Source organism: Culex pipiens, chromosome 3 (assembly GCF_016801865.2).
Source record: "Culex pipiens pallens isolate TS chromosome 3, TS_CPP_V2, whole genome shotgun sequence".
Taxonomy (NCBI): Eukaryota; Metazoa; Arthropoda; class Insecta; order Diptera; family Culicidae; genus Culex; species Culex pipiens.
In genome coordinates this window covers 118,469,592-118,496,300 of record NC_068939.1, presented here as the reverse complement: position 1 = coordinate 118,496,300, position 26,709 = coordinate 118,469,592, and the positions used below count along the sequence as shown (strand labels likewise).

The 26,709-nt window shown below is 45.9% G+C and overlaps 1 protein-coding gene and 1 long non-coding RNA gene across 2 annotated transcripts; one reads left to right on the top strand and one right to left on the bottom strand.

The window, feature by feature from the left end:
• Positions 1-40: 40 nt before the first annotated feature.
• Positions 41-25,873, top strand: LOC120424401 (uncharacterized). Its single transcript, XM_052710638.1, has 9 exons — positions 41-111; positions 10,571-11,015; positions 11,083-12,708; positions 13,924-16,188; positions 16,249-16,374; positions 16,441-16,562; positions 24,370-24,466; positions 24,530-24,702; positions 24,768-25,873. Exons 2-9 carry the CDS (start codon positions 10,743-10,745, stop codon positions 24,943-24,945), a joined length of 4,860 nt encoding a protein of 1,619 aa, XP_052566598.1. The 5' UTR covers positions 41-111; positions 10,571-10,742; the 3' UTR covers positions 24,946-25,873.
• Positions 22,540-23,831, bottom strand: LOC120424402 (uncharacterized). The gene is made up of 2 exons (XR_005606377.2): positions 23,467-23,831; positions 22,540-23,404 (listed from the first exon to the last, which is right to left on the bottom strand). It is a non-coding gene; the product is annotated as an uncharacterized LOC120424402 (long non-coding RNA).
• Positions 25,874-26,709: the final 836 nt, after the last annotated feature.

Genomic DNA, 26,709 nt, shown 5'->3' with positions numbered 1-26,709 from the left:
GGCTAACCCGCGAACTATCCTTCATTTTGACAGCTAGCGCAAGGAGCTGCTCATAAAAATCGTCCCGCAGCTGTCTCGTTCTCGCATCACCATCAGTCCGCAAGTGAAAAAGTGAGTTGCTTGGGTATTTTTCCAAAAAATTACGTGTTTTGGCCGCCCCTTTTCGGTGAAAATTCTCCCAAAGTGTGCATGAATGGTTCCGGAAGTGCGCCCGTGTACCGGAAGCGGGTTTCGGTGGCGTATAAACGGTGAAAAAGTCGATTGAAAAGTTTGGAAAAATCTTGACAGCAGTGGAAAAAGAGTGCACGAGTGTGTGTGTGCGTTCGTGTTGCCGCCGCACTGACAGTGCATTTGTCTGGCCGTCTCGCTCTCGCCCACTTTCGCGTTCATTTTTCTTCAACGACGACGGGACCAGAATCGTCTGCCTTTTTGGAAGGAAGAAGAAGATACGGGATTGTGTGTGTGTGTGTTTGGCGTCTGTGTGAGTGTGTGTGCGCAATGTTTGCATCATTAAAATCGACGGCAAAGCAAGTTCTCGGTATTTTGATTTTGCATGAAAATTTTGCTGACTAGAAATCGGGCGGTTTTTGTTTTGATTTGGATTTTCCATTTTCCAACACACAAAGTTCGGCTCCGCGCTGGGGGTGGGGAAGCCGCTGCTAGGTAAGCGATTTGTATGGTTGATTAGAAAAAAAATATGAGTCAGACGACGACGGTTTCGGTCCACTTATTTTGTGGCATCTGTTTTAACTATTGAAAAATTTAAACGAATTAAAAAAATGCTGTAAAACTATTTAAAGCTTTCACGAATTGGCAAAAAAAAACCGTTGGTTTTTTTAACTGCACAAAAAAGAGAAATAAAGTTATAGATGTTTTATCTCTAAAAAAATATTCTTAAAAGAAAGGTACAGACACAAGTCCCCCACAGACCGTTATTATGAAAAAAAAATTTCCACCCAAACCAATGATTGGACATGGTTTCTGGGACCATTCTGCACCTCTGGGCCGAGTTTCAAAATATTTGCCGGCAGAAATTTCGAATACGGTCAGTTTTACTATTTTGAGTAGAAATTAAGGACAAATCACATGTAAAATGCATAGGAAATGATCAAAGTTTCAATGTTTTAACTTCAAAACGTTACTGGTCATGGTTTTAAATTGTACTAACATGTAGCAGAATGATATAAAAACGATTCACGGCACTGACTTAGCCGGATTAAGCCTAAGTCAAGTGACTTAAGTACATTATTTACAAGTTTATACCTTAATATTGAAAAAAACTCTTACTTCAGGGAATTTTTGTTGGAGATAACCGAGTAGGCCGGTGCTAACGAAGAAGAAGGACTGCAAGTCCACAATTAATTTAAGTCATTACCTGAATAAACTCCAAACCCTACAGACGTGTTTTAATCCACACTCTTCAATAACCAAGTGGTTATGGGCCCAGAGTAGGAAGTTTGGAAGATTCTAGAAGTTGAAAAAAAAATTCTCAAGAAGTTTTGCTGGTCAAGATGGTTCTACCGAACGCTTCCGGAAGCGGCGACGGCGCGCAGACGAATCCCCCAGGCTCCAGTTCAAGTCTAGCCGGGTTACCCCCGATTCAACGGCTGATTGGACGTGAAAACTGGTCGACCTGGAAGTTCGCAGTCCAGATGTACCTGGAACACGAAGAACTATGGGAAATCGTGCAGCCAACCCCGAACGCCGACGGAACGTTGCCTGAGGTGAACGCCAAGCTGGACCGGAAAACGCGAGCGAAGATCGCGATGTTGGTGGATCCGGAGAATTTCGTCCACATCCAGGAGGCGAAAACGGCGCGCGAGGCGTGGATGAAGCTGGAAGAGACGTTCGGAGATCTCGGACCGGAGCGGAAGATTGGCCTGCTGTGCAAGCTCATCAACACGAAGCTTGTGAACTGCAGCTCGATGGCCGACTACGTCAACCGGATCGTGACGACGTCGATGCAGCTGCGAGGGATCGGATTCAACGTCGACGAGGAGTGGGTTGGAGCTCTACTTCTCGCCGGTTTGCCGCCGGAGTACAAGCCCATGGTGATGGCGATCTCAAATTCCGGATTGCCGATCAACGGGGACGTGATCAAGACTCGACTGCTGCAAGAGGTCGAGGAACCGCCAGTCACGGTAGCCCTAGCAACGAAGGACAAGCAGTATCCCACCAAGCAAGCAGTAGGTCAGTCGAAAGGACCGAAGTGTCGGTCTTGCCACAAGTTCGGGCACATCGCCAAGGACTGCCAGAGCAAGAATCGACAAGGAGGAAAAGGACAGAGCGCCCTCAGCACCGTTCTGTCCACGATTGGCGCAGCTGAAGAAGACGAGTGGTACTTCGACTCTGGAGCGACCTCGCATCTGACGAAGGACAGAGGTCTGCTAGAGAATCTGCAAGACGGTAGCGGAACAGTGACGGCAGCCAGCAACGGTGCCATGAAGGTGGTAGCCACAGGGGACGCGAAGCTGAAAGCAAGCTGTTGCCCTGGTAGCCCAGCCCTCGATGTTCGCAACGTGCAGCTAATTCCGGAGTTAACCACGAACCTGCTTTCCGTAAGTCAAATAGTTGAGAAGGGAAACACGGTGATCTTCGACAAGCGTGGCTGCCAAGTAGTGAACCCGGATGGAGATGTGTTTGCAACCGGAACCAGGGTGAACAATCTCTTCCGATTCGACGCTGAGAAGCAATCCCGAGCGATGGCGTGTCGAGAATCTGGACAAGCGGAGCTGTGGCACAAACGGATGGGTCATCTGAACGTGCACGGACTGAAGCAGCTCAAGAATGGTTTGGTAACCGGCATCAAGTTCAGCGACGACGGCATCGGCGATTGCAAGGTATGTGCCCTCGGGAAGCAGACGAGACTACCGTTCGGGAAGGCCGGGTCTCGAGCTGAAGAGCTGTTGGAACTGGTCCATTCCGACATCTGCGGACCCATGGAGGAGACGTCGATGGGAGGCAAGCGATACTACATCACCTTCATCGATGACAAGTCGCGGCGCATCCACTTCTATCTCCTGAAGACCAAGTCAGCAGAAGAAGTCCTGGCCGTGTTCCGGGAATACCACTGTCTGGTCGAGAGGCAAACTGGACGCAAACTGAAGACAATCCGGACGGACAACGGTAAGGAGTATATTAAACGCATATTCCAGGATTATATGAAGACGAATGGGATTCGGCACCAAACGACGGTTGACTATACGCCCGAGCAAAACGGGATGGCGGAGCGAGTCAACAGATCGATCGTCGAGCGCTCCAGGTGCATGCTCTTTGAAGCGAACCTACCGAAGCGGTTCTGGGCAGAGGCAGCATCCACAGCGGTGTACCTGCTGAACCGATCACCGACGAAGGGACACGCGAAGACTCCGGAGGAAGTCTGGTCTGGCAAGAAGCCGGATTTATCTCATCTGCGCATCTTTGGAACATCGGTCATGGCTCATGTACCGAAACAGAAGCGACGTAAGTGGGATACCAAGGCGGAGGAGTGCGTTCTAGTCGGTTACGAGGAGGACACCAAAGGTTACCGAATCTTCAACAAGACGACCCGGTCGGTCACGGTCAGCCGGGACGTGAGGTTCATCAGCGAAGGAGAAACGAGTCACGCGGAAGTTGCGGCCACCGAGCAAGGTGCCGTGTACGTGAAGCTGGATTTGCTGGAAATGCCGGCACAACCTGGTACGGACGGTACTAGGACGACGCCAACCGGGCAGCAGCCGGAGCTGTGCCAACCCGGGCCAAGTCGTGAGCCGGACATTCCGTCGGATCAAGAGGATCAGTTCGAGGAAACCTCGGATGACGAAACGTCCGGAGAATCGAGCTACGAGACAGTCGAAGAAGATCCAGCCGACGTGACAGTGACGCTTTCTCCGGCGCTCCCTCCACGCACATCTTCAAATCCACCCGTGTCACAGGTGTTGAGGCGAAGTGGTCGGGAGCGCGCGTTACCAGGCAAGTTGAAAGATTTTGATTTGGGCAACAAAGGTGTACCCCGATCCAATGTTTCAGACAACCCCGGCTCTGGACCTGCGCCGGCAGGCGATCGACAAGGCCTGATTGCAGCTGGACGTCCAAGGAAGCGGCTGAACAAAGCGAGCAGCTGTTCTGACGATCCGTGTACCGTGGGCGAGGCACTCGGCGGTGGGCAATCTGCGCAGTGGACGGCTGCGATGCAGGAGGAGTACGACTCACTGATGAAGAACGGCACGTGGGACCTGGTGGACCCACCCCCGAACCGGAAGATCGTCGGCTGCAAATGGATCTTCAAAACGAAGCGTGACTCGGAAGGCGCAGTGGTTCGTCACAAGGCCCGATTGGTCGCACAGGGCTTCACGCAGAAGTACGGGTACGACTACGACGAAGTATTTGCGCCCGTGGTGCGACAGACGACTTTCCGGACTCTCCTGGCCGTAGCTGCGAAGCGGAACATGGTGGTGAAGCAGTATGATGTCAAGACCGCGTTTCTCAACGGCGATCTTGAGGAGGAGATCTATATGCGCCAACCACCAGCGTTTGTTGCGGACGGCAACGAGCGGAAAGTGTGCAGACTCAAGAAAAGTCTTTACGGCCTTAAGCAAGCAGCCAGGTCGTGGAACAACAAGCTGCACACCGTACTCGCTAAACAAGGATTCACCAGATGCAAGGCGGACCCCTGCCTGTACAAGAAGGTGAAGGCGAACAAGTGCTGCTACGTACTGGTGTACGTTGACGATTTGATCGTGGCCAGCGATGCGAGTGGACTCCATCAAGAGCTGGTAGCTGCACTGGAGAAGAATTTCGAGATTAGTCAACTGGGCGACATCCACTACTATCTCGGAATTGAGGTCTAGCGCGATGACCAAGGTGACTTCTTCATCAACCAAGCGAAATACATCAACCAGGTCGTCGCGAGCAACGGTCTGAGCGATGCGAAGATCTCCAAGATGCCCCTGGAACCTGGGTATCTGAAGCAAGAAGCGGACGGAGAGCCATTGCCGGACAATGTCGAGTACCAGAAGGTGGTCGGACAGCTGCTGTACCTGTCGGTGAACACAAGACCGGACATTTCCGCAGCGATTTCGATATTGAGCAGGAAGACAGCTGCACCGACTCAAACGGACTGGACCGAGCTCAAGCGGATCATCCGATACCTGAAGGGGACCAGCCACTATCGTCTGCAGGTGAGCAAGACCGATGAACGAGCTGGACTGATCGGATACTCGGATGCAGACTGGGCGGAGAACACCTCGGACAGGAAGTCGAACAGCGGACAGATTTTCCTGTTCAACGGTGGGACGATCAGCTGGAGCTGTCGCAAGCAGACGTGCGTCGCGCTGTCAACGGCGGAAGCAGAGTTCATCGCGTTGGCTGAAGCGACACAAGAAGCTTTGTGGCTGAAGCGATTGCTGGAGGATCTGGGTGAGGACGGCGCTGTGACGGTCAACGAGGACAACCAGAGCTGCCTCAAGATGTTGGAGAAGGAGAAGTTCAGCAACCGCACCAAGCACATCGCGACGAAGTACCACTTCATCCGGGACGTGAAGGAGAAGGACGAGGTGAAGTACGTCTACTGCCCAACAGAGGAGATGGTAGCAGACATCTTGACGAAGCCACTACCGGGAGTCAGGATGTCCAAGCTGGCAGGAGCGTGCGGATTAGCACCAGCACCTCGAGGAGGAGTGTTGGAGATAACCGAGAAGGCCGGTGCTAACGAAGAAGAAGTCTGCAAGTCCACAATTAATTTAAGTCATTACCTGAATAAACTCCAAACCCTACAGACGTGTTTTAATCCACACTCTTCAATAACCAAGTATTTTTAGTCAAGGAAAACTAGACTGCACAAAAATAACTTAAAATGGGGTGACTTTGAGCCAAAGGGGTGACAATGTACCAACAAACGAATCAATATTGCAGTTTTACGTTTATTTATTTATTTGTAGATGGATTAATTTGGTCTATTTATTTTCCTTCAAAACAATTTGATTATATTGCTACGCAAATTTGCTTATTCTGTTTGAATAAAGCTTGTTGATTAAACATTAAATTAACTAAAATTAATTTAAAATCTCCTGGAAGTGACAAATTTGAAAATGATGCGTGTTGCGACGGAGTGCGTCCGAAGCAGCCCCTTGTTCTGCGTCAGTGTCAGTGTTTTGTGATTGTTTGACTGGTGCCCGTGCTGTCGCTTAGAAATAAAGAAAATAAGATCAAAACAATTTGAGTAAGTGGGAGCACGGGCGCAGCTGAAGAATTCAGCTGTGAAAAAACACCAAAGATGTAAGTTTTGTAATTTTGTGAACTAGAAGTGTTATTTATTAATAAATAAACTTTAGTTTTGTAGCGAGTGGAAAAGAATGAAGTTTCTTTAAATCACTCCGCTGACAGAACCGGTGCCCGGTTCAGGACATCCCCCGCGACTCAACACTAAAAAGAACTTCGACAAGACTGGCCGGAGTTCGGGGGCCTACGACCACGATCGGAAGCGGGAAAGGCGCGGCGACAGTGGCACGAGGACGTCTTCTCAATCGGAGCGGTTGCTGAAGAGCTGCAATCACTGAAGGCTGGTGCAATGGCTGTCGAAACGAGGTGACAAAATGGAGTCGGTGAGGCAAGGACTTGCAAAGGGGGTTGTGACAAAGTGATCACCCGTGGCCCATAAATAGATCCAAAAGTGGTCGGGCACGGGTGTGAGACGGAGGTCAACAGGCGACCCCGCAACGAAGAGTGCTCATCGGCTCCAAGTTGCAGATGACGTCAGCAGTACCAAAGGTCAGCACAGCATCTTCAGGACGCGCCGCGGTGACTAGGCGTAAAACTCCAGCTTTGGCAAGGAAGAAGTTTTACGGGGGGGAGTGTTGCGACGGAGCGCGTCCGAAGCAGCCCCCTGTTCAACGTCATTCGTCTTTGTTTGTGTTTCTTTGTGCAGGTGCCCGTGCTGTCGCTTGGCAAGAATCAGAAGTTGAAAACTATCGAAGCAAGCGGGAGCACGGGCGCAGCTGGGAACGAGAATCCGTTCCAGCTGTGAAAAGACACCGAAGTTGTGAGTAAATTGTATCTTGTGAACTTTATTTGTTATTAATTAAGGAAATATAGCTTTTTAGCGTACGGAAAATGGGAGGAAGTTTCATTTCGTTCAGCTCAGAAAACTGGTGCCCGTCACTCTTCAGCCGCTCGTTTCAACAATGCGCATATTTTTCAGTTCTGAATCAATTCCTACTGAAATCAAATAAAACAATCAAAATATTAGGGCAACAAATTTTGTGACATTGCAATTAGAATAAAATTGTGCTTTTTTCAAACCGTTTACAAATTTCAACCATACGAATGAAATCCAGATAGTACTTCAGCTATCATTTAGCTTATATATTTTTATTGTCCTGTGTAATGATTATAATTAACAAATGTTTAATGACACAACTTCCCACAGGATTAATATTTCAAACCAACCAATTATTTTTTAATATTGTAGTTATCGTCATGAAATATAATATTTTATAATTGATTAAAGTAATGTTGATACACTCATAGTTAGAATTCAATAAAACATATTATTGATCATCAAGAACGTTCACTAATAATGTATTCATCAAAACAAAACCTACTTCTGCCCAATGTGAAAACACAATCAATCCTTCAACAAGCTTGGCAAGGCACATTTTTATTCTAATTGCAATGTCACAAACTTGCCAAGTCGCACAATTTGTTGCCCTAATATTTTGATTGTTTTATTTGATTTCAGTAGGAATTGATTCAGAACTGAAAAATATGCGCATCATTTTCAAATTTGTCACTTCCAGGAAATTTTAAATTATTTTAGTTAAATTAAATTATTTTAGTTATTTTAATCAACAAGCTTTATTCAAACAGAATAAGCAGATTTGCGTAGCAATATAATCAAATTGTTTTGAAGGAAAATAAATAGACCAAATTAATCCATCTACAAATAAATAAATAAACGTAAAACCGCAATATTGATTCGTTTGTTGGTACAATGTCACCCCTTTGGCTCAAAGTCACCCCATTTTAAGTTATTTTTGTGCAGTCTAGTTTTCCTTGACTAAAAATTCCCTGAAGTAAGAGTTTTTTCAATATTAAGGTATAAACTTGTAAATAATGTACTTAAGTCACTTGACTTAATCCGGCTAAGTCAGTGCCGTGAATCGTTTTTATATCATTCTGCTACATGTTAGTACAATTTAAAACCATGACCAGTAACGATTTGAAGTTAAAACATTGAAACTTTGATCATTTCCTATGCATTTTACATGTGATTTGTCCTTAATTTCTACTCAAAATACTAAAACTGACCGTATTCGAAATTTCTGCCGGCAAATATTTTGAAACTCGGCCCAGAGGTGCAGAATGGTCCTAGAAACCATGTTCAATCATTGGTTTGGGTGGAATTTTTTTTTCGTAATAACGGTCTGTGGGGGACCCGTGACAGATGGTACTGTTCATGTTTTAAATGTAAATGATTAAAAATATGTTTTTAAAGCAAATTCTAATTACGACGATATCTCGAGAACTATTGGTACGATTTTCAATGTTAATAAATAAATTAATTAAATATATATAATTTGGTCTGATTATTAAAATTAGGAAAATTATTTTAAAGTTATCTACCTATTTGTAGACCTTTTCAGACCTCACAGTACAGTCCAAACTCGATTTTCCAAAGTTTCGATTATACGAAGTTCGATTATCCGAAGGTTTGTGTGGGACTTCGGGTAACACGGTGGGTAAGAAGGGGATTATTATGAAACTTGCATGCACCTCGGAAATTCCTCCTGGAGGTTGTTGGGGGGACTATTCCGAGTCAGAAAAATCGATTCCCAAAATATTCTGTCGGTGAAAACTGGTTTACTCTCGATTTGAAGTTAAAAAACCTAATATATCACCTAAAATCTCAAAAATACGTCTAAATCTCGGTCTAACTCTGGACAAAGGTGTAAATTTTCATATATTGTATATTCATACATACTAAAAATATGGTGTCTTCTGGCAAGTTGTTCCAAATTTAATTAAGATCCGAAAAATGATAAGAATAAGATAATTATTACACCAGTCACTGGTATAAACTGAAACAGTTGCTTTTCTCCATACATTTTGACGACTACAAATTTCAAAGGCTTAGAGGAAGGGGTTCCCGTGGTCAGATAGAGCTCCAACTTTGAATTTAGCCTGGTCATGGGTAAATTTTCTCATTTCACGGGGTAGCACCAAGTGGTAGCCGGAATTGGACCACCTTACTGTACTGTACTTTTAAAATTTGAAGGCCACGTGGTTTATGCACGATCCCTAACTTCTCCCGCTTTTTAAAGTGATCTGAGATTGTGTTGCCAAAATCGGGAGAAACCTGTCCTAAATAGTGCGTCCATCCCGGGAATTCCCGGGACAAAAATCCCGGGATTTTTCCTAAACCGGGAATTCCCGAATCCCGGGATTTTCTATAAATTGTCCCGGGAATTCCCGAAATTGAAAAAAAAATCATATTTTGGTCTGGAAATTCAGATTTGGTTGTGAAAATAGTAGAACAATAAAATGAATTAAAATTTGTATTAAGCAAATCTCAGCATTAAATTGGCTTTTTAGGAAAAAATATTATAATTTGAATTAACAGGTCCACAAAATGCCTAGTGCTTTAAATTTTTTTCTCTATTATTTAATTTTTTTTAAAGACTGGCTATATTTACGTATATTTTCGATTTTAAATTTAAAAAAAACAATCTCATATCAAATTATTTATAATCAAACACCGGCATCTAGGGCAAATACGTACAAATGTAACGAATAAATACAGCTATTAAAGCAAAAAATAATTGCATGACGTTTTGGATGACTTCGGTTAAAACAGGAACAGAACAAAACAATTTGTACTTCCAAATGTATTGCTCTAAAATCTCCTGTTCCAATTTAGACTGTAAATCTGATTTTCCCTCGGTTGGCGGTAGTAACTTGAAGATAATTTGTAAAATATTTTTTATATAAAACAATGAATTCAAAATTGATCTAAAATTTTACTTTGACTGGTATCATTTTATTTATTGTCGTTTTTTTGTTTTTTAGACATATAAAATAATTTTTTTAAGCTGTCATGTCACATAAAAATATATATAAAAGAAAAAAAATATATAAGAATTCCAAAGTTTTTTTGAATAGGTCCTATAAACATATAAACAGGGCTTATTGGACCTTTTCAAAAAAAAAAAACTCTAGAATTATGTAATTTGATTCGCAAATAAAAAATGATTTATCATACTGGAATTAAAAATAGTATAGTTGATATAAAATCCTAAACACCACAAAGACAAAAAAAAATTCTTTTAGGCTATTTTAAAACTGTCGTCTTTGTTTAGATTGAAGTGAGGATTATAACCATTTGATATTATTAAGCTAATTCAATGATTTTAAGCATGAAAACATAACAAATATAATGAAACATAGATTTTATTACTGATTCAAAAATTTCCCGGGATCCCGGGAATTCCCGGGATTCCAAAAATATTTTTCCCGTTTCCCGGGAAATTCAAAACCCGGGAAAATTGGACGCCCTAGTCCTAAAACATGATCTACCCATCCTCTTCCCTAACAGCTCCCCTGATGTCAACCGTACTGTAAAACGGCAGTGCTCGCGTTTCTTGGAACCATCACCCTCTAGGAGATCGCACCTAAATCAACAGGGATCAACGGGGGGATTCACAACGCGTGTCACATCTGTCCGTTTTTACGTGCGCGAGTTTTGAGATCAGCGTGAGACCAGCTCGATGAATCCGCACCAGCAGCAGCTGCCGGCTGCGGATCCGGCCGTGCTCGCGCGCTACGAGTCGGACAAGCGCGCCTGGGATGAGGCCATCCGGGCGTACCAAGGGCCCGACCCGTTGGACATTTGGTTCAACTTTATCTGCTGGCTGGAGCAGCACAAGATGCTGGACAAGGAGGGTGGCTTCCGGAAGATTCTGGAGCAGTGCTTGAGCAACTTTGAGAACTACGAGAACTACAAGCAGGACGTGCGGATGGTGAAGCTGTGGATGAAGTTTGTAAGTTGTTGTGGGAATTTGGGAGGAGTTAGAATGAATGGGGTAATTGGTTGTGTTTTTCTTTCAGATTGACATGCAAGCCAATCCGCTGAACTTGTATCAGTTTCTGTACAAGAAGAACGTAGGAACGCAGTGCGCTTGCTTCTACATCGGTTGGGCGCACTACTACGACGCGGCAAACGCGTTCAAACAGGCCGAATCGATCTTCAATCTGGGCATCCAGGTGAAGGCTCAACCGATGGAGGAGCTGCAGGAGGCACAGAACAAGTTCCGGCTGTCGATCGCTCAGCGGATGCTGTACAACGACGCTTCGTCGAAGAAGCGTTCGGCCAACACGCTGGTCGAGCAGCGGCAGCAGATTACATCGCTGAGCCCGCCGCAGAAGAAGTTAAAGTCTGACTCTGGGGAGTACTATGCGCAGCCGGCTCAACAGCAGACTCAGCCGCAGCAGCAGCAGCAGCAACCACAACCGCAAGCTGCGCAAATTGCACAGGCACAACCACAACAACATCAGTCGCAACCACAGCCACAACCGCAGCCACAATCTCACTACAATCAGCAGAATTACTACCAGAATCAGCAGCAAGTAGCGCAGCAATCTACGGTTCAAGCTGCAGCTCCCGTTGCCAGTCCTGCTCCTGCCAACCCTACTACCGAGCAGTACTATCAGCAGGACAAGCAGAACGCTGCGTACTATCAGAACAGCAGTCAGCAGCACCACTATCCGCAGCAGAACCAGCAGACCATGGTTCAACAGCAAGTCCAAGTTCCTGTCCAGCAGCAGCAGCAGCAAATGCACCAACCGCAACACCCGGTGCAACGCCAAGTTCAGCCACAACCCCAACAACCACACCATCAAATGCAGGCCCAACATCAGGCACCGGTCGTGGCCACCCAGAACCCCACACCCGCGGCCCAAGCCATGCCACCACCGCCGCCCCAAGTTCGTCCCCAACAACCGGCGATCCAAGTGCAGCCCGTAGTCGCGACGCCCCAGCCGCAACCGGAACCTCCGAAGCCCCAGCCCGCACTCGCCCCACAACCCATCCACAAGTCGGTCATCATCGAGAACTACGGTCTGACGATGGAGAACGACAGTCTGATCGAGTGCAACCTGAACAACTCGGCGTACGTGATATCGTCCTCGCTGAACTACGTGTACGACGACCCGAACCTGACCGGGTACTCGCTCGGCGTCGAAGACCCGGCCCCGCCCGAGGAGGAAAAGGTCCCCGATCCGGAACCATCCGCCACCCGGCTACCGGTCGGGTTCGCCCGCGAGGCACGCTCCAACCACGAGCGGTGGGACGTCCCGCTCTGTCTGGAGGAACCGTACGACCCGAACCGGGTCTGCCGCTACCCGAAAGGGCACGTCTACCCGGATCTGCACACCGGACAGCCCACGCTGGAGTTTTCACCGGAGGAGATTCGGGCCCGCAAGTGGTACCGCCGGAAGGAGGAGCTGGAGGAGCAAGCCAAGCAGAAGCAGCAACAGTTGGAAGTGGAACGTCAGCGGCAGGAACGGCAGAGGCAGATGCAGCTGCAGTATCAGCAGCAGCAGCAGCAGGCACAACAGGCGGCCGCGGCGGCACAACAGCAAGCTCAGCAGCAGGCGCAGCAAGCCGGCTATGGCCATCATCAGCAGCAACAGATGATTCCGCAGCAGCAGCGGGGCTATCAGCAAGCTAATCAGGTAGGTTGATGGTTTTTACTTTGATGGTTTTGTTTCTTTGCAGGGAGTACAAGAATCGAAGCTGGAAATGGAAGATCAAGATTACAACATCTTCCAGCATTCCCACCAGCAACCAATTTGAGATGCTGAGTGGAGAAGCAAACAACACCGAAAGTGACAGCAACAGTGCTGGCGACGACGATTATGATGATGAACTTGCGCGCTAACAAGGAAACAAGAAAAAGTGTAACCCTCCGAAGGAACGACGACCACCTCCAATTTCGTTTTGGATACGTTGGTAGACGATGTTGACAAGTTGCTTGAGGCCCTCGAATATTGTCTGAAAATTAGCAAAACATCAGTTCAAGTGAATACACTGAAGAAACCGAATTTCGACTTGGTAGTGGAGGAGTTTGAGTTGCGAAACTTCAAGTTCTTCACATTTGACCCTGCAGAGAAGGTCCCAGTATGGATCGTCCTTCAGGGATATCCAGACCGTCCGATCTCCGATCTGGAGAAGTACCTGGCAGGCGTCAAAGTTAAGCCTCGGAAGATAAAGGTGCTTTCAAGATCGACAACAGTGACAGGTTTGTACACCTTGTACTTCGATCGTGGGCCCGGCAAAATCCAGGACCTACGGCAAATTAATTCACTGGACGGCCTTTTTGTGACGTGGCTATTATGCACGAAGAATCCGACCGACGCAGCCCAATGTCATCGCTGTAAAAAAATCGGACACGGTTGCAGAAACTGAACTCTCCCACTCTGGTGCGAAAAGTGCGGTGAGACCCATTTCACCGAAAAGGGCAGATCTCCGCGGAAAAACCAGCTGAAGGAAAACGTCCAGCAGCACGAAGCGCGCGTCAGGTGCGTAAACTGTGGTGGAAACCACACGGCGAATTTCCGTAGCTTTGTCGCGCGGAAAAAGTACCTCGAGAAACATACACAACAAAAAAGAAAGCGCCAACCTCTGAAGACTGAGAGCTTGATCGCTACAGCAGCTTCCTTCCCGGCTGATGATCTTTTCCTGAGTTTTGGTCTTGCTGGAGAGATGCTTACGCGTTTTCGCGCCTGCCGGAATAAGGCAGAGGAATTCCAAGCTTTCAGTGAGCTGACGATGAAGTACATCTACAACGGATAAGCTGTCGTGTGCTGTGAAGTTTTTCGACGTCAAAAGAAAAAAGAAACTGTGACTTAGTTGATTAATTCTAAATTTCTACTTTACCCTTCTCTTAGTATCAGCACATGCCATACCAACATCAACAACAACAGCAGCAGTCGCATCATCCTCCACCGCAGCAACAGGTTCATCAGCAGTACCAGCAACCGGCACCGCGACCTGCTCCGGTAGCGACTGCCCCAGTCCAACAAGCACCTCCCGCACAACCGCCAGCAAACCATTACTATCACCAGCAACAACACCCACAGCAAACTCAACAGCAGCAACAGCAACATCACCAACCAATTCAGCATCCGCCAGTTCAACCTGTACAACATTCACCTGCCGCCGCTCATCCCGTACAACATCCGTCGATGCACAACAACTACGGAGGCCATTACAGACCTCCGTACGGACAGCAACAACAACAACAGCAGCAACAATCGAACCAATACCAGCCTCCTGCCCCGGTTCATCAGCAACAGGCTGGACCACATGCGCAACATCCTGTCCAACAGCCTTACCAGCAGCACTCGCCATACCACGGTCAACAGCAGCAGCAGCAACAACAACAACACTATGGTGCCAATAGCTACAGCCACCAAGGTTACGGTCAACCTCCGGTGCATCATTCACCCGTTCAGACGCCCTCCCCGCATCATTACTCTCCGCAGCACATGCACCACCATCCTGGCCAGCAGCAACCGGCGGTGCCACCCCAAAGCTACGCTCCCCATCCTGCTCCGAGGCCTCAGACTCCGGTTCAGCAACCGCAACAACAACAACAACCTCCATACCATCATCAACCACCCGGTCAACCGGCGATGCCTGGCCGACCCATGCAGCGACCTCCCCAACCGTACGCCCAACCCGCCCCGGTACCAGTCGCTGTACCAACGACCAGCGCCGCCCCGTCTCAACACCTGCAGCGGACCACTTCGGTGCCTCAGCAACCCCAGCAAATGCAGAAACCCCCACAACCGCAACAGCAGCAGCCACAACCTCCGCTCGCCACACAGTCGAAACCTCCGCCGGCGGCCCGCGCTTCCGCCAGCAGTCGGTTCAGCAACTGCGATGACTTTGAGGAACAGATCGAAGCGTCCACCATTCGCTTCTCGACGTCGAGCGAGAACGGTGCCAGCAAGAACAAGACCATTACGATCAAGTTCAAGAAGGAGAAGACGACCTACTCGGCGCCGAGTCCCGTTCCCGGAGCGGCCCCGTCCGGCGGTTCGCTTCTGCCACCGGCAGCCGCCGCCTCCACGGCGAACGACGCGAGCAAGAAGCTTAAAAAGGTGGTACTACCGGGCACTCCATCGACGCCCGTGTCTCGGCCACCGCCGCCGCCGCAGAGCATTTCCGGCGGTGTGTCGAAGGAGAAGAGCAAAAACAGTTCTAAAAAGAGTTCCAAAGGTATGGGCACGAGTGGCGCCGGTAAGAAGTACGATCCGGATGCGACGGTCGTGCCTGCGAATCGGACGGATGCTAATTTGCTGCTGTCGCTGTCGGGCGATCCGGAAGATTCGTCCCAATCGTACGCGTCGTCCGTTGGAGGTACGAAGAAGAAGCCCAAAAAGAAGGTGCGCTACATCGAGGAAGGGGAAGTCTTTGACGATGAGTACCTGGACTCGGACGAGGACGAGTATGATGATTCCGACGAAGACGACGACGATCTGGAGGAGAACGATTCGTCGTACCAGTCCAACTCGGAGTTCAACACGTCGTTCAGCAACATCTCGTTCGCGGGTGACAACAGCAACGGGGCATTCAACTTTGGCGGAAGCTCGTGCTCGACTCCGATGCGGCACACGCAGACGTCCGGCGGCATCTCCAAAACGTCGACCCCGATCGGTTCGTTCCGGTACCTGAAGAAACACGAGTCGAACCTTTCGCTCGGCCAGAACGAGGACTCGATGAGCTCGACCGTGGTGGAGAACAGCTACTTCCAGACGGAGCACGACGAGGAAGCGAAGCGACGCCGCAAGGAAAAAGCGCTCGCGATCATCGAGACGCACCTCGCGAAACCGTTCCTCGACCCGTTCAGCAGCGAGCTGTGCAAGGCGTTCCTCACCAAGATTGACTTCCCGTCGCGCGAGAACACCGACGACTACAAGGTGACGAACAACAACCTGCCCAAGATGATCAAGTCGCAGATGTGCTCGCTCGCTGGGCGCACGTACAACGTCGAAAAGGAGGTCGGCCGGGGTTCGTACGGTTCGGTGTTCCGGGCGCTCAACACCGGCACCGGGGCGGTCGTGGCCATCAAGTACCAGAAACCGGCCAACACGTGGGAGCTGTACATCTGCACGGAGGTGCGCAAGCGGATCAAGAACCCGGACATTGTAAGGTCTTTCTTTGTTTGAAAAATTCTTCACTTATTCAAGTTTGCTTGTTGGTTTTAGTTGCCCGGCTTCATGGACATCTGCTCGGCTGTGATTGCACCGAACGCGAGCGTTCTGGTGTCGGAATTTTCCCAGTACGGTTCGCTGCTGGACATAAACAATAAGATACGTACGGCGACCACCAAGGTAAGTGCTATGTGATTGGCTTGCCCGCAGGTTGCAGGTTTTAACCCGTTCTGTCTGCTTTTTTAGGTTATGCACGAGTCTCTGGTGATGCACTTTAGCAGCCAAATCCTGTCGATCGTCGAACATCTGCACGGCTGCAACATCATCCACGCCGACATCAAGCCGGACAACTTTTTGCTGATGCAAATGTGAGTAGAACTTGATCATTTATAGATAAGCTACATCAGCTGAATATCGTGAACAAGTCGCAGTCTTGAGGTGAATTCTCCTAAATAGAAGAAACCAGAAGACCCCATTCTTATTAACATGCTGCCGCTGTACGAGAAGGTTATGGAGATACTTGTGAAGGAACAACTGACGGCGTTCATTGATCGTACTGGTGTGCTGCTGAAGGAACATTCTGGTTTTCGGAAACATCACTCCTGTGAATCGGCGCTGAATCTACTACTGTTGAAGTGGAAGCAGTGTATTAAAGAAGGAAAAATAGGTCTCTCAACAACCTTCGTGGATTTGAGACGAGCCTTCGAAACCATTAATCGGACGAAACTGATAGGTGTTCTCAAGAAAAGCGGAATACGTGGCACTGTGTAAAAATGGTTCAGCAGTTACCCGAGAACCTGACGCAAGTCACGAGATACAACTTGACAACAGATACAAAGGTTCAGGTGTACAACACAACGACAATTGAAAAGGATGCAAGTGCTACAGAGTAAAATAATGCGGTTAATACTGAAATGTGACAGACTGACATCGCGATAGCCGTGATATGTGGAAGGAATATCCATGAGCATGACACTAGAGGAGCTGACGATCTCAGATTGCAGAACTGGAGAAAGGCGTGTACGCAGAATTCAGAATAATACCCTAAATGGATGGATAATTGTTGCAATCTGAGTGATAAAAGACTCTACATAGGATTTGTAAGTGCGCCTTGAAATAAGATAAGAGAGATACGGATAGGCATACACGGAAGTGGAGTAAGATTACAGGACACTCTCAAACACGAACGAAGAACTATTTAAATTAAAGATGTCTACTCATAAATCTTCCTTACTACAAAAGCTGTATATCGGTAAGAGGTGGGCCAAGGAATTAAAAAGCCACGCACCTAAGATCGATAAAAACTAGTTAAAACAGGAGGAAACGAATCCACCGCTAAAAAGAACGGAAGTACATCGAAAGAAACAGTCACAAGCCGCAAGCACAGTACAATGCGAACCATCAGTGGAAGTTTTACCCAACTGCCAACGCCCAAGTAACCATCCAGCAGTAAGAGAAATCATACATTAGCTGTTCACCAGCATTCACCAGCTAGTTAGTCATAAAACAGCTAAGATCAGAACAAATCAGCTCTGAAACAATTGCTTTAGGCTTTGCTGAAATGCAGCTGAATTAATGCTGCACCTAGCAACACTGCTGGATTTCTCATTAACTGGCAACACAGTAATGGTGTGAAATAGAGAGAATGAAGCAAACGAAAAAAAAACATTTCTTACTCGCTCATCCCTTCAACCAGAACAACCATCACAAACCAGCGGAGAAAAAATCCGCTGTCAGTTATTGGCTGAGATTCATCGTGCTTTCATGCTTTGCAAGTGCTATTGATTTTTCAGACTTAATCGAAATCTTACAAAAAGCCGGAAAAAAAAACAAAATGAGGATTAATGATGCGATTATTATAAAATAGAAAAAAAAATAATTTGGCCTAAAGGTTGACATTTCGGGACATTTTGGAGTCTAAAGCAAACGCAATTCTTCAGAATTCGCCGTGGATACTGGTCATATAGGATCAACCTGCCCCAGCACAGTCTGACCGAGCAAATACCACAGAGTTATTTTAGGTATCTTGCAAAGTACAAGGATTTGTAGGTATAAAAACAGCTGCGGTAAGCTCCTCCAAATTGGGCGAACTGCTGGCATCACATCTCCAACATCTACCTTTCACGCAAAAAACGGCTATTCCCCACAGCTGAGTCGGTAACGTGGTAGTGTAAACAAATCAAAAATAGATCAGAAAAGGGGGAGGAGAGAGCAACATTTTTGCTTCTCTCATTTTTTTGACGTTTTGTGCAGGGTTGGATCAACAACAGTAGAGGCTAGCTGAAAATCAGAAATATAAAGTACAAAACCGACCGCAAAGCGCTTTTAGTGCAGATCTCCAAACTTGTAAGCAATAATCCGCAGCTGGTAAAGCGCTTGTGGTGCTAAACACTGACTTGTTTTAGTGATGTTTGGTTACTTGGGCGGTGTTAGAAGGATAACCACACCTTTTCCTATGTAATAACCTGGTGACTGGGTTGCGATTATTCGCAAATCCGGGTAATGATCCGTGCGTATATCCGTTATACGGATCACTGGATACCTAGATACCTGGATTTCAACTAAAAAACAACAATTGTTGTAACCCCGGTAACCCCTAGATTGTGAGTAGAGTGTGTGGTCGATTGATACACACAGATGAATCAGTTAAAAAAATATCAAGCAGCAAACAACAAGAGGCATCTGTAAAATGATAGTGTCGGACATGCAGCCAATCTCAATTGTTGATGATTCTGGATTGGAGCCTGGGTGCAAAATTCCGGACAGGAGAACCATTGATCAGCTACTGCAGGCTCTCTACACTGAATTCAAAGCAAAAGTTGAGAAGAGTTTTGGAGAGAATGAAGAAATGTCACTGACAACAGAAGCACGGACTTCATTAACAACTGAACGCTATGTGACCGACGACACGACAAGACACTCGGTGCAAAAATCTGCGTAAAATCTGGTCCCACCGTGAATCCCGTGAAATCACCGTGATTGACAAAAGTCACGGTAGATTGAAAGACCCCTCGGATTTCGCTTAAATTAAAGTTATCTCGCAACACTGTGTGAATGTAAATATTTAGATTGATCAAGATCTGTCAAAATCATTTCATTTCAAATTTTCCGAATTTTCAAAGGTTCATCAGATTTCTTTTTGGCCATACTGGCAGAACCTGAACATTGCCGGAAGCCACGCACTCCACGGCTCCAACTTCCTTCTTCGGCAGAAAACCGGTTCCGGAATGTGCCAACGAACCTCTCTCGGGCACCGCAGGATTCGGCAGCGTGCCACGGGCCACGGGTCTCGTCGCTCCGGACCACCTCACCTTCTCAGGCCTGTCCTTCGTTGGGTTGTTGGAGATAAGGGATGCTGATTATTCCAACGATTTGTGTGGAGTTTCCGGCGAAGGGACATCGGAGGTGAAATATTCACCTGGGGAGCTGAGGTTGGGAAGCAGCGGAGGATACGCCTGTTCAAGCTGGGACGGGGTCCGGTCATTTTGGCCATACTGGCGGAACCCTTGTCGCGATGATATCACTGGAGACGGAGTGGATCCGGTGAGTTCCAGCAGCGAAATTCCATGGTTGGTTTTGCCGAGGAAATCGCACTGGATCACCGGTCCGAGCCGTTTCCGATCGCCGACCAAAACCATGCTGATGGTTTCTTTACATTCCCGGCACCAAAGCCCTCGAGGAGGAACAGGTAGGAAATCAATATGGCACTACCTCCCTTGTCGATGAAACTGACTGAAGTGACCTGTTCAAACCTATAGATCTTGACCAACAGAGCGGCCGCGTTGGAAGTGGCCATGGCGAGTTTGGTATGCTGGCAGTATTTCCGGTGCAAATATCCCGCGAATTATCCACGGCTTCCGTCAGCTGAAACCGGCAGCACGCGCCACAATCGTTTCTCTCCGCATCTTCCAAGCGCCACTCCCAATAAACGCCTTTTAGATGTTCATACTCGATCTGGTTCAGCAGCCGCAGCCGGTCCCGCCAGGCTCAACGGAACAGATCCGCTGTTGTTTAGTTCTAGTTCCGGCAGCAGGGCGTCCACTTCCTAGTTCCACCATCCTAGCGACAATAACTGTTAGCGCTCCGGTTCCAGAACTTCGTACGGCCTGAGCTGCCCCAAGCGTTTTGGCACCTTTGCATCCGGCTTGCAGGCTAAGTGATCGCTGTTGAATACGGGAATGTTCCGGAAAAGGCCGTAATAGTCAACGTAGGGATAGGGTACTGGCCATTACCAAGAAGGAAAGAAAGGTATCAGTTTGGACCGCCGGTAAAGACATCTGAACCTGTGAAGTTCCGAACTAAAATGAATGTAAAGAAACGATCAGCATCGTTTTGGCCGGCGATCCGAAACAGCATGCTCGGACCGGTGATCCAATGCGATTTCCTCGACAAAACCAACCATTGAATTTCGCTGCTGGAACGCCTAATTGATCACGATCGCAATGACGAACTCACCGGATGCTACGATCAGCTGGTTGGCGTCGTCAATCGAAATACATTTTCTCACTGATAATCCACTACATCTCCGGTGATGTCACCGCCAGTATGGTCAAAATGACCGGACCCCGTCCCAGCTAGAACAGGCGTATCGACCACTGCTTCCTAATCCCAGCTCCCGCGTGAAAGGGCTCAATCCTGCAGTGCTCCACCTCCGACGTCCTTTCGCCGGAAACTCCACACAAACCGTTGGAAAGCCTAATTTCCATAAAGCTTGTGATTTTGATTTTTTTCAAACTCGATTTCAATAAAACTTCGTTTTGTTTTAGAGAATTATGTTAATTATTACTGGAATGCAGGCCGTGACTATCAGGACATTTTGAAAATCATTTTCAAAATTAAGCAATTTTACTCTAAAATTTAAAATTTGGTTTAAGCACAATATTCTTATCATTCTAAATGAATGTTTCTGAAAATCTATGCAAACATTTAACATGGTAATTTGATTTTTCCAGTTAAATATCCTATTTATAATCCTATAAAAATAAATATTAAGAATATGCCAGTTTTCCTATCAAAATTGCATATCAATAGAAATAAGTTTGATTTTTTAAATTCAATAAAATAAACACAATCAGTAACCGAATGAATGCTTTTTTGGTAAATATTTTGTTTGAATAATTTGGGTAGATTGCTTAATTTATTTTTTATTTTGTATAAATTATGATAATTAAACAGAAATATTTTTTTAATTGATCAGTTTTAGTATTTTTTAACTTAGAAAATGAGTGGAATATTTAAAATTTATGATACGTTGTATTCGAAATCCTTTGGAAACTTCACGTAAGTAAAGTATTGGAGTTGTAAATTCGATTGGAAAAAATGCCATTTAGAATAAATTGAAATATTGTTTAACAATTTGTAGGATTCAGGGTGAAACAGGTATTCGCCTACCTACTTGATACAGCATTTGACGTATTAATTAAATTTTTCAAAAATGTTTTGTTTTATTATTAATTTTGGGCTGGTAAAATTTTTATTTAAAGTTTTTGTCTCCCCCTCCTTCAAAGCTGGCCCGGAAAATCAAGGGGCAAATTTTTTTTTAAGAAACTTAAAAATTTTAATGGAAGTTTAAGTACAATCAACTGAAATCAATTAAAAATGCATTTACCTGCTTTTAGAATAATTTTAAGCATGTTTGGGTTGATTTAAAAATCTCTTGAATTTTGAAAATTTTCGATGTTTGAGTTTTTTTTCGCTAAATTTTTTGTTTTCGTCAAATCTTTTATTTTTTGAAAATTAATGATTGCAAAACAACTGAACTAGTGTAAAATGCATTTTAAAACACTTTTTCCATGCAAATGCTGAAACTTTTTCAATATTTATATTTTTTAATTAATTTTAGTGAAGTTTGTCCAATTTTAACTGAGAACATAAAAAACTTTCCGATTGGTCATACAATACAATTTCATAGTTTTTCCCGGTTTTTTCCCGGTGGAAATAAATTAACGTATTTTTCCTGGTTCTTTTCCCGCGGTGGCCACTCTGCTCATGTTTCTGAGAATTCAGAGTTACTAAATCTCCAGAAGACTCGCTTCAAAAGCTATCCGTCTCTTTTTTATTATTTGTAATTCTTGTTTCCAAGTTTCGAGAACACTGACCGGAATTTGATCCCTGTACATCCGGCTTGTGAGACAGAAGCTTCAACTATTATGTCTCGGAGCCGGTTTGGCAAGTCTCAGAATTCAACGTGGACCTGAATGTTTTAGGTGCGAATAAATACACAATAACGTAAAAAACAGTATAAAAATAAACTAAACTTTTTATTTTATCTTCTGATGATGATTTTTGTCTCTACTAATTTCATTTCAATATTTCGATAATTCCTTTTTGAGTGATTTAAAAAAAAAAGAAAAAAAAACTATAGATGTATTGAATCCTAAATGAAGTTCTCAACAATTTCTTAATCATTTAATGACCTTGTTTAATATCCACGTGGCGCTTCACCAACTTTCCGTTTAATCTGACCTTCGTCCATCTCACATTAGTCTATGTTCTCACTGTGCTAGTTATTCTCTTGCCTAATTCTACTCTTCTGCTTGTTTCTAAGTTAAAGTTTCACTAAATAAACAACAACTGCTAGTTTTTTTTTTCAATTTGTTGCAGAGGCTCTCGCGCTAAACTACTCAACACGTCAACTCTTCATTCTGGGCCTCATTCAGATTGGTCGTTCTATCTTACCCCGCCAACCGAGAAAAATCTTCTCTCAAATTACTGGCGAACTTCAAAGCTTTTGAACGGTCGAGTGATTTTAAGAATCTTCGACGTCGTCGACAGTGGAACAAACAAATCGCCATTGTCTAGCTCCCATCAAACTGCCCGTTTCTACGATGAACTTCTTCGGATGCTCCGCTCACCCGTCGAAGTTATTGCCCTATTCCTACAAACCATATTCCTCCCAAGCTTTCGATTCCCGTTCCTCCATGTTATTCCGGCACTAGGAACATCCGTAACAATCTCTTGGCGTTGATCAGCGACAGCCGTCAAAAGTCCACCTCCGTTCATGTGACTTTCAGTTGCCTACTCCTTCATTACTTCCGGTAAAAATCTTGCAGAACATCTGCGCCTCCCATGGATCAACGCCCGGCTCGTGTTGCTCGGCTTTTCCATCATTCTGCTCTGGTTCCGGCCGGCTCACTACTTTCACCGCTTACGGATGCTCCTTTCGGAGTGAGTCGAACACTGAATTCTACCGGAACAGCGTTTCCGCGCCCTGAAATAACATGGGCAAAATGAATTTCGTTTCCGCTAAAACTGCAGTTATTTTTTTCTTACCTTTCATCGATTATTTGAATCTGATGCCTTCTGCTGCAGAAGACAAATGATCGACGAGTTCTAACCGTCCACCGTACACCCAAATAAAACGGAAATGGACACAGGACACGGGCCACAGGACATTTGCCACCGTTTTTGTTACGTTCCGGAATCGGGAAGTTGGAAAAAAATAGCCCGAACCCGCAGGCGAAAAACGAAAACAAAACTGATTTTTTTTAGGTGACAGTTCTCGATGTCAAAAGTTGCAGTGCTGCCAAATTTGATGTATTTTTGAGGAAACCTCAGTTTGACGTTTCCAGTTCCAAAGGAAACGGAGGGGTACGCCGATTTGGGGCCCACTTTTTGGACGCGAGTGGCTTGTCGTGTCGTCGATGTGACGGTTTCACTTTGGCAACACAACAAATTCATGCTTCTTGATGTTATTAACGACTGGACATTAGACGAGAAGGTTGGTGCAGGATCGCGCATGACAATGTAAAAAAACATGTCTAATGCAACGGAGGCTCTCGAGGAAATCCGCGAAATTTAAAGCGTGAGGTGTGCTGCACATAATCTACAGTTGGCGATCACCGCAGGGTTAAATCAAGAAGATTGTGCGGGAATATTTAATACGGTGTCGAATATTGTCAGTTCATTTAAACATTCACCAGATATTTGCTATGGTGATGGAGATTTTGTGGGATACAGATGAGGGAGACACGATCGTTGTCATATATCCCTTGTCTAAGGCTTAGCTGGTGAATAAATGTTGATCATCTTGTAGCGTAAAGACGGATCGCGGCCTTAGATAACAATTCCATACTATAGACAATGGGGAAGACATGCACACATGACTCCGAATTCTTCTACAGTTCAGAATGAAACTTCAAGTTCCCTTACGAAACGTGTTTTTGTCTATTCCAGCCCCACGGTAGAGTCGGACATCCCAACGCTTCGGCTGATTGATTTCGGTTGTGCCATCGATATGAATTTCTTCGAAAAGAAGCGCCAGTTCAAAAAGGTAGGTTCTGACGCGTTGGTTCTTGTGAGCGTTAACTAATCAAGTTCCTGTATCGTTTCGCAGGTCATCCAAACGGACGGCTTCACGTGCATCGAGATGCAGGAGGGCCGCCCGTGGTCCTTCCAGACGGACCTGTTCTGCGTGGCCGGCACCATCCACGTGATGCTGTTTGGCGAGTACATGCAGCTGACGAAGAAGTACGACCAGGACTGGGACATCAAGCAGAAGCTGCCGAGGTAAGGGGTGGAATAAGTTGAGTTGAAGAACTGTTTTTGAACTGTTGTGATCGCAACTCTTGCAGGTACTTGAAGAAGCACGTCTGGACGGAGGTGTTCCAGAAGTTGCTCAACATCAAGGACATCAACCACATGCCGAAGCTTAGTGCGCTGAAGGAGCTCATTGACGGCGAGGTGTTCAACATGGAGTCCGAGCTGATGAAGCACATCCGGACGCTGTCGAACCTGCTGAAGCGACGCTAAAGTGGTGGGATCGAGGAAGCAAGCAAGCCTAGCTGGTCTGGTCGCTCTACAGGGGTAAGTCCTTGCTGTTGTTGTACATTGGCGGGGGGAGGAGGGACAGTGCAGCGCACGATCAGCGTGAGAAAGGAATCAAAAAATATTTATACCACAAATAGTGTTTAAAAGGGGAGAGCTGAAGGGAATTACACACAGATTTATCTCACTAGAGTAGTGTGTAGCAAGCTGTGCTACACATCATATTTATCAATACACAAATACACACACACACACACACACACAAAATGATATACTATGATCGTGTACTGGAGCGGAACTAGCTCCGAATAGAGATGTATTTATTGTGTTCTATCTTACCGGAAGATAGCTGCCACACTAGAGCACGCTAGAGCAGTGTAAATAGTTTGTGAAGTTACTGACAAAATTGTATCCCATATGATTGTAATTTACCCTCAACACAAAACACACACAAATAGTGGAATTGGAAACATAGTATCGTGCGTAATGATTTCCTCCAATTTTGGTACTTTGATTTAACTGAAAGCCCCCATTACTAATCGCGAGTTAGGTTTTGTGTAGCAGAAATTTAAACTGAATTTCCTTGTTTAGTCCAAAGAAAATGGTGACTGTTTCGAAGAAACGGCCCGGCTTAGGTTGCGAGTTAGAGACTTTCGTTTAGCACAATAATCAATAAGGTTAAAAAACAAAATACAAGAACCCCACACTACTAGCCAGTAACCAACTGCGTGTGATTTCTGACGCAGTCGTCGGCCGTACGGTGTAAAGGGAGTTGAGTTTGGTAGACTTGCTGAACTAATCATCATCTCCCCCTCTCTCTAGCTCTTTCTCGCTGAAGTTACTGTGTATAAAAGCAGCGTCACCCTGAAAAGTGGGGCAATAAAGGTCGCCGTGCCGGCAACACCTATTGGAAGCGAACTGGACTCTTACTGTGAAAGAAATTGGCCCTTTGTGAATGAAATCTTGTGCAGTGGTGAAGAAGGCGTATTTTGGCAGCAAGTGGGTAATAACAGTTCGACGGAGTTCTTCGAGACTGGTTGAAATCACAGTAGGCCAGTAGTTAACAGAATGGAAACATACAGGGTAGTTCTCAAGTGGATGAACCCTTGAACGTGGTGGAGGACGATCTGGAAAGTGTTGGAGCCTGGCGGAAAAAAATGAACCCACAATAGCATCGACGAACTATCAAACAACAGAAAAATCAAACAATGATGAACAAAAGGCACAAAAAAGACAAATGGACAATGATTGAACGTCCAAAAAACAACACTGAATAGTATCAAATTCTGAAGGAAAATCTAAAACTTGACATTCGTGGGCCTTCTCTCCAACTAAGAAGCGAAACCATCGATCGCCTGATAAAGAATGCAGAGCTGATCTTACATGCAGATTGTGGGACTAGATAAACGAAACAAAACGAAAATAGTATTTTTGAACTCGGAAGCCAGTGCAAAAAGTGAGGATGATTACCGGAAAATATTGGTAGTAGATTACAGGAGATACAAGCTACAAGATTTATGCCTCTTTGCATCATCAAGCAGCATTTCTACAAGGGTGATCAACGAGCTGAAAAACACATTCGTGACAAAAAGTATGCTGGAGGAGAAGTGGAACGAAGGAGATGACCGTTTTGTCATGATGGGTCTCAAAATCGCGATGGCCCAGTATATCGCTAAGGACTTGGTGGAAGTGAAGCATAACCGAAGAATATCACTGAGCAAATCCATCGATCGCCTGATAAAGGGATGC

What these genes read in the sequence shown, in the direction of transcription:
- LOC120424401 (XM_052710638.1), top strand. Translation starts at nt 10,743, where the DNA reads ATGAATCCGCACCAGCAGCAGCTGCCGGCTGCGGATCCGGCCGTGCTC. An exon ending in AACTTTTTGCTGATGCAAAT is followed by an intron (nt 16,563 to 24,369) that starts GTGAGTAGAACT and finishes TGTCTATTCCAG; the next exon opens with CCCCACGGTAGAGTCGGACA. An exon ending in ATCAAGCAGAAGCTGCCGAG is followed by an intron (nt 24,703 to 24,767) that starts GTAAGGGGTGGA and finishes CAACTCTTGCAG; the next exon opens with GTACTTGAAGAAGCACGTCT.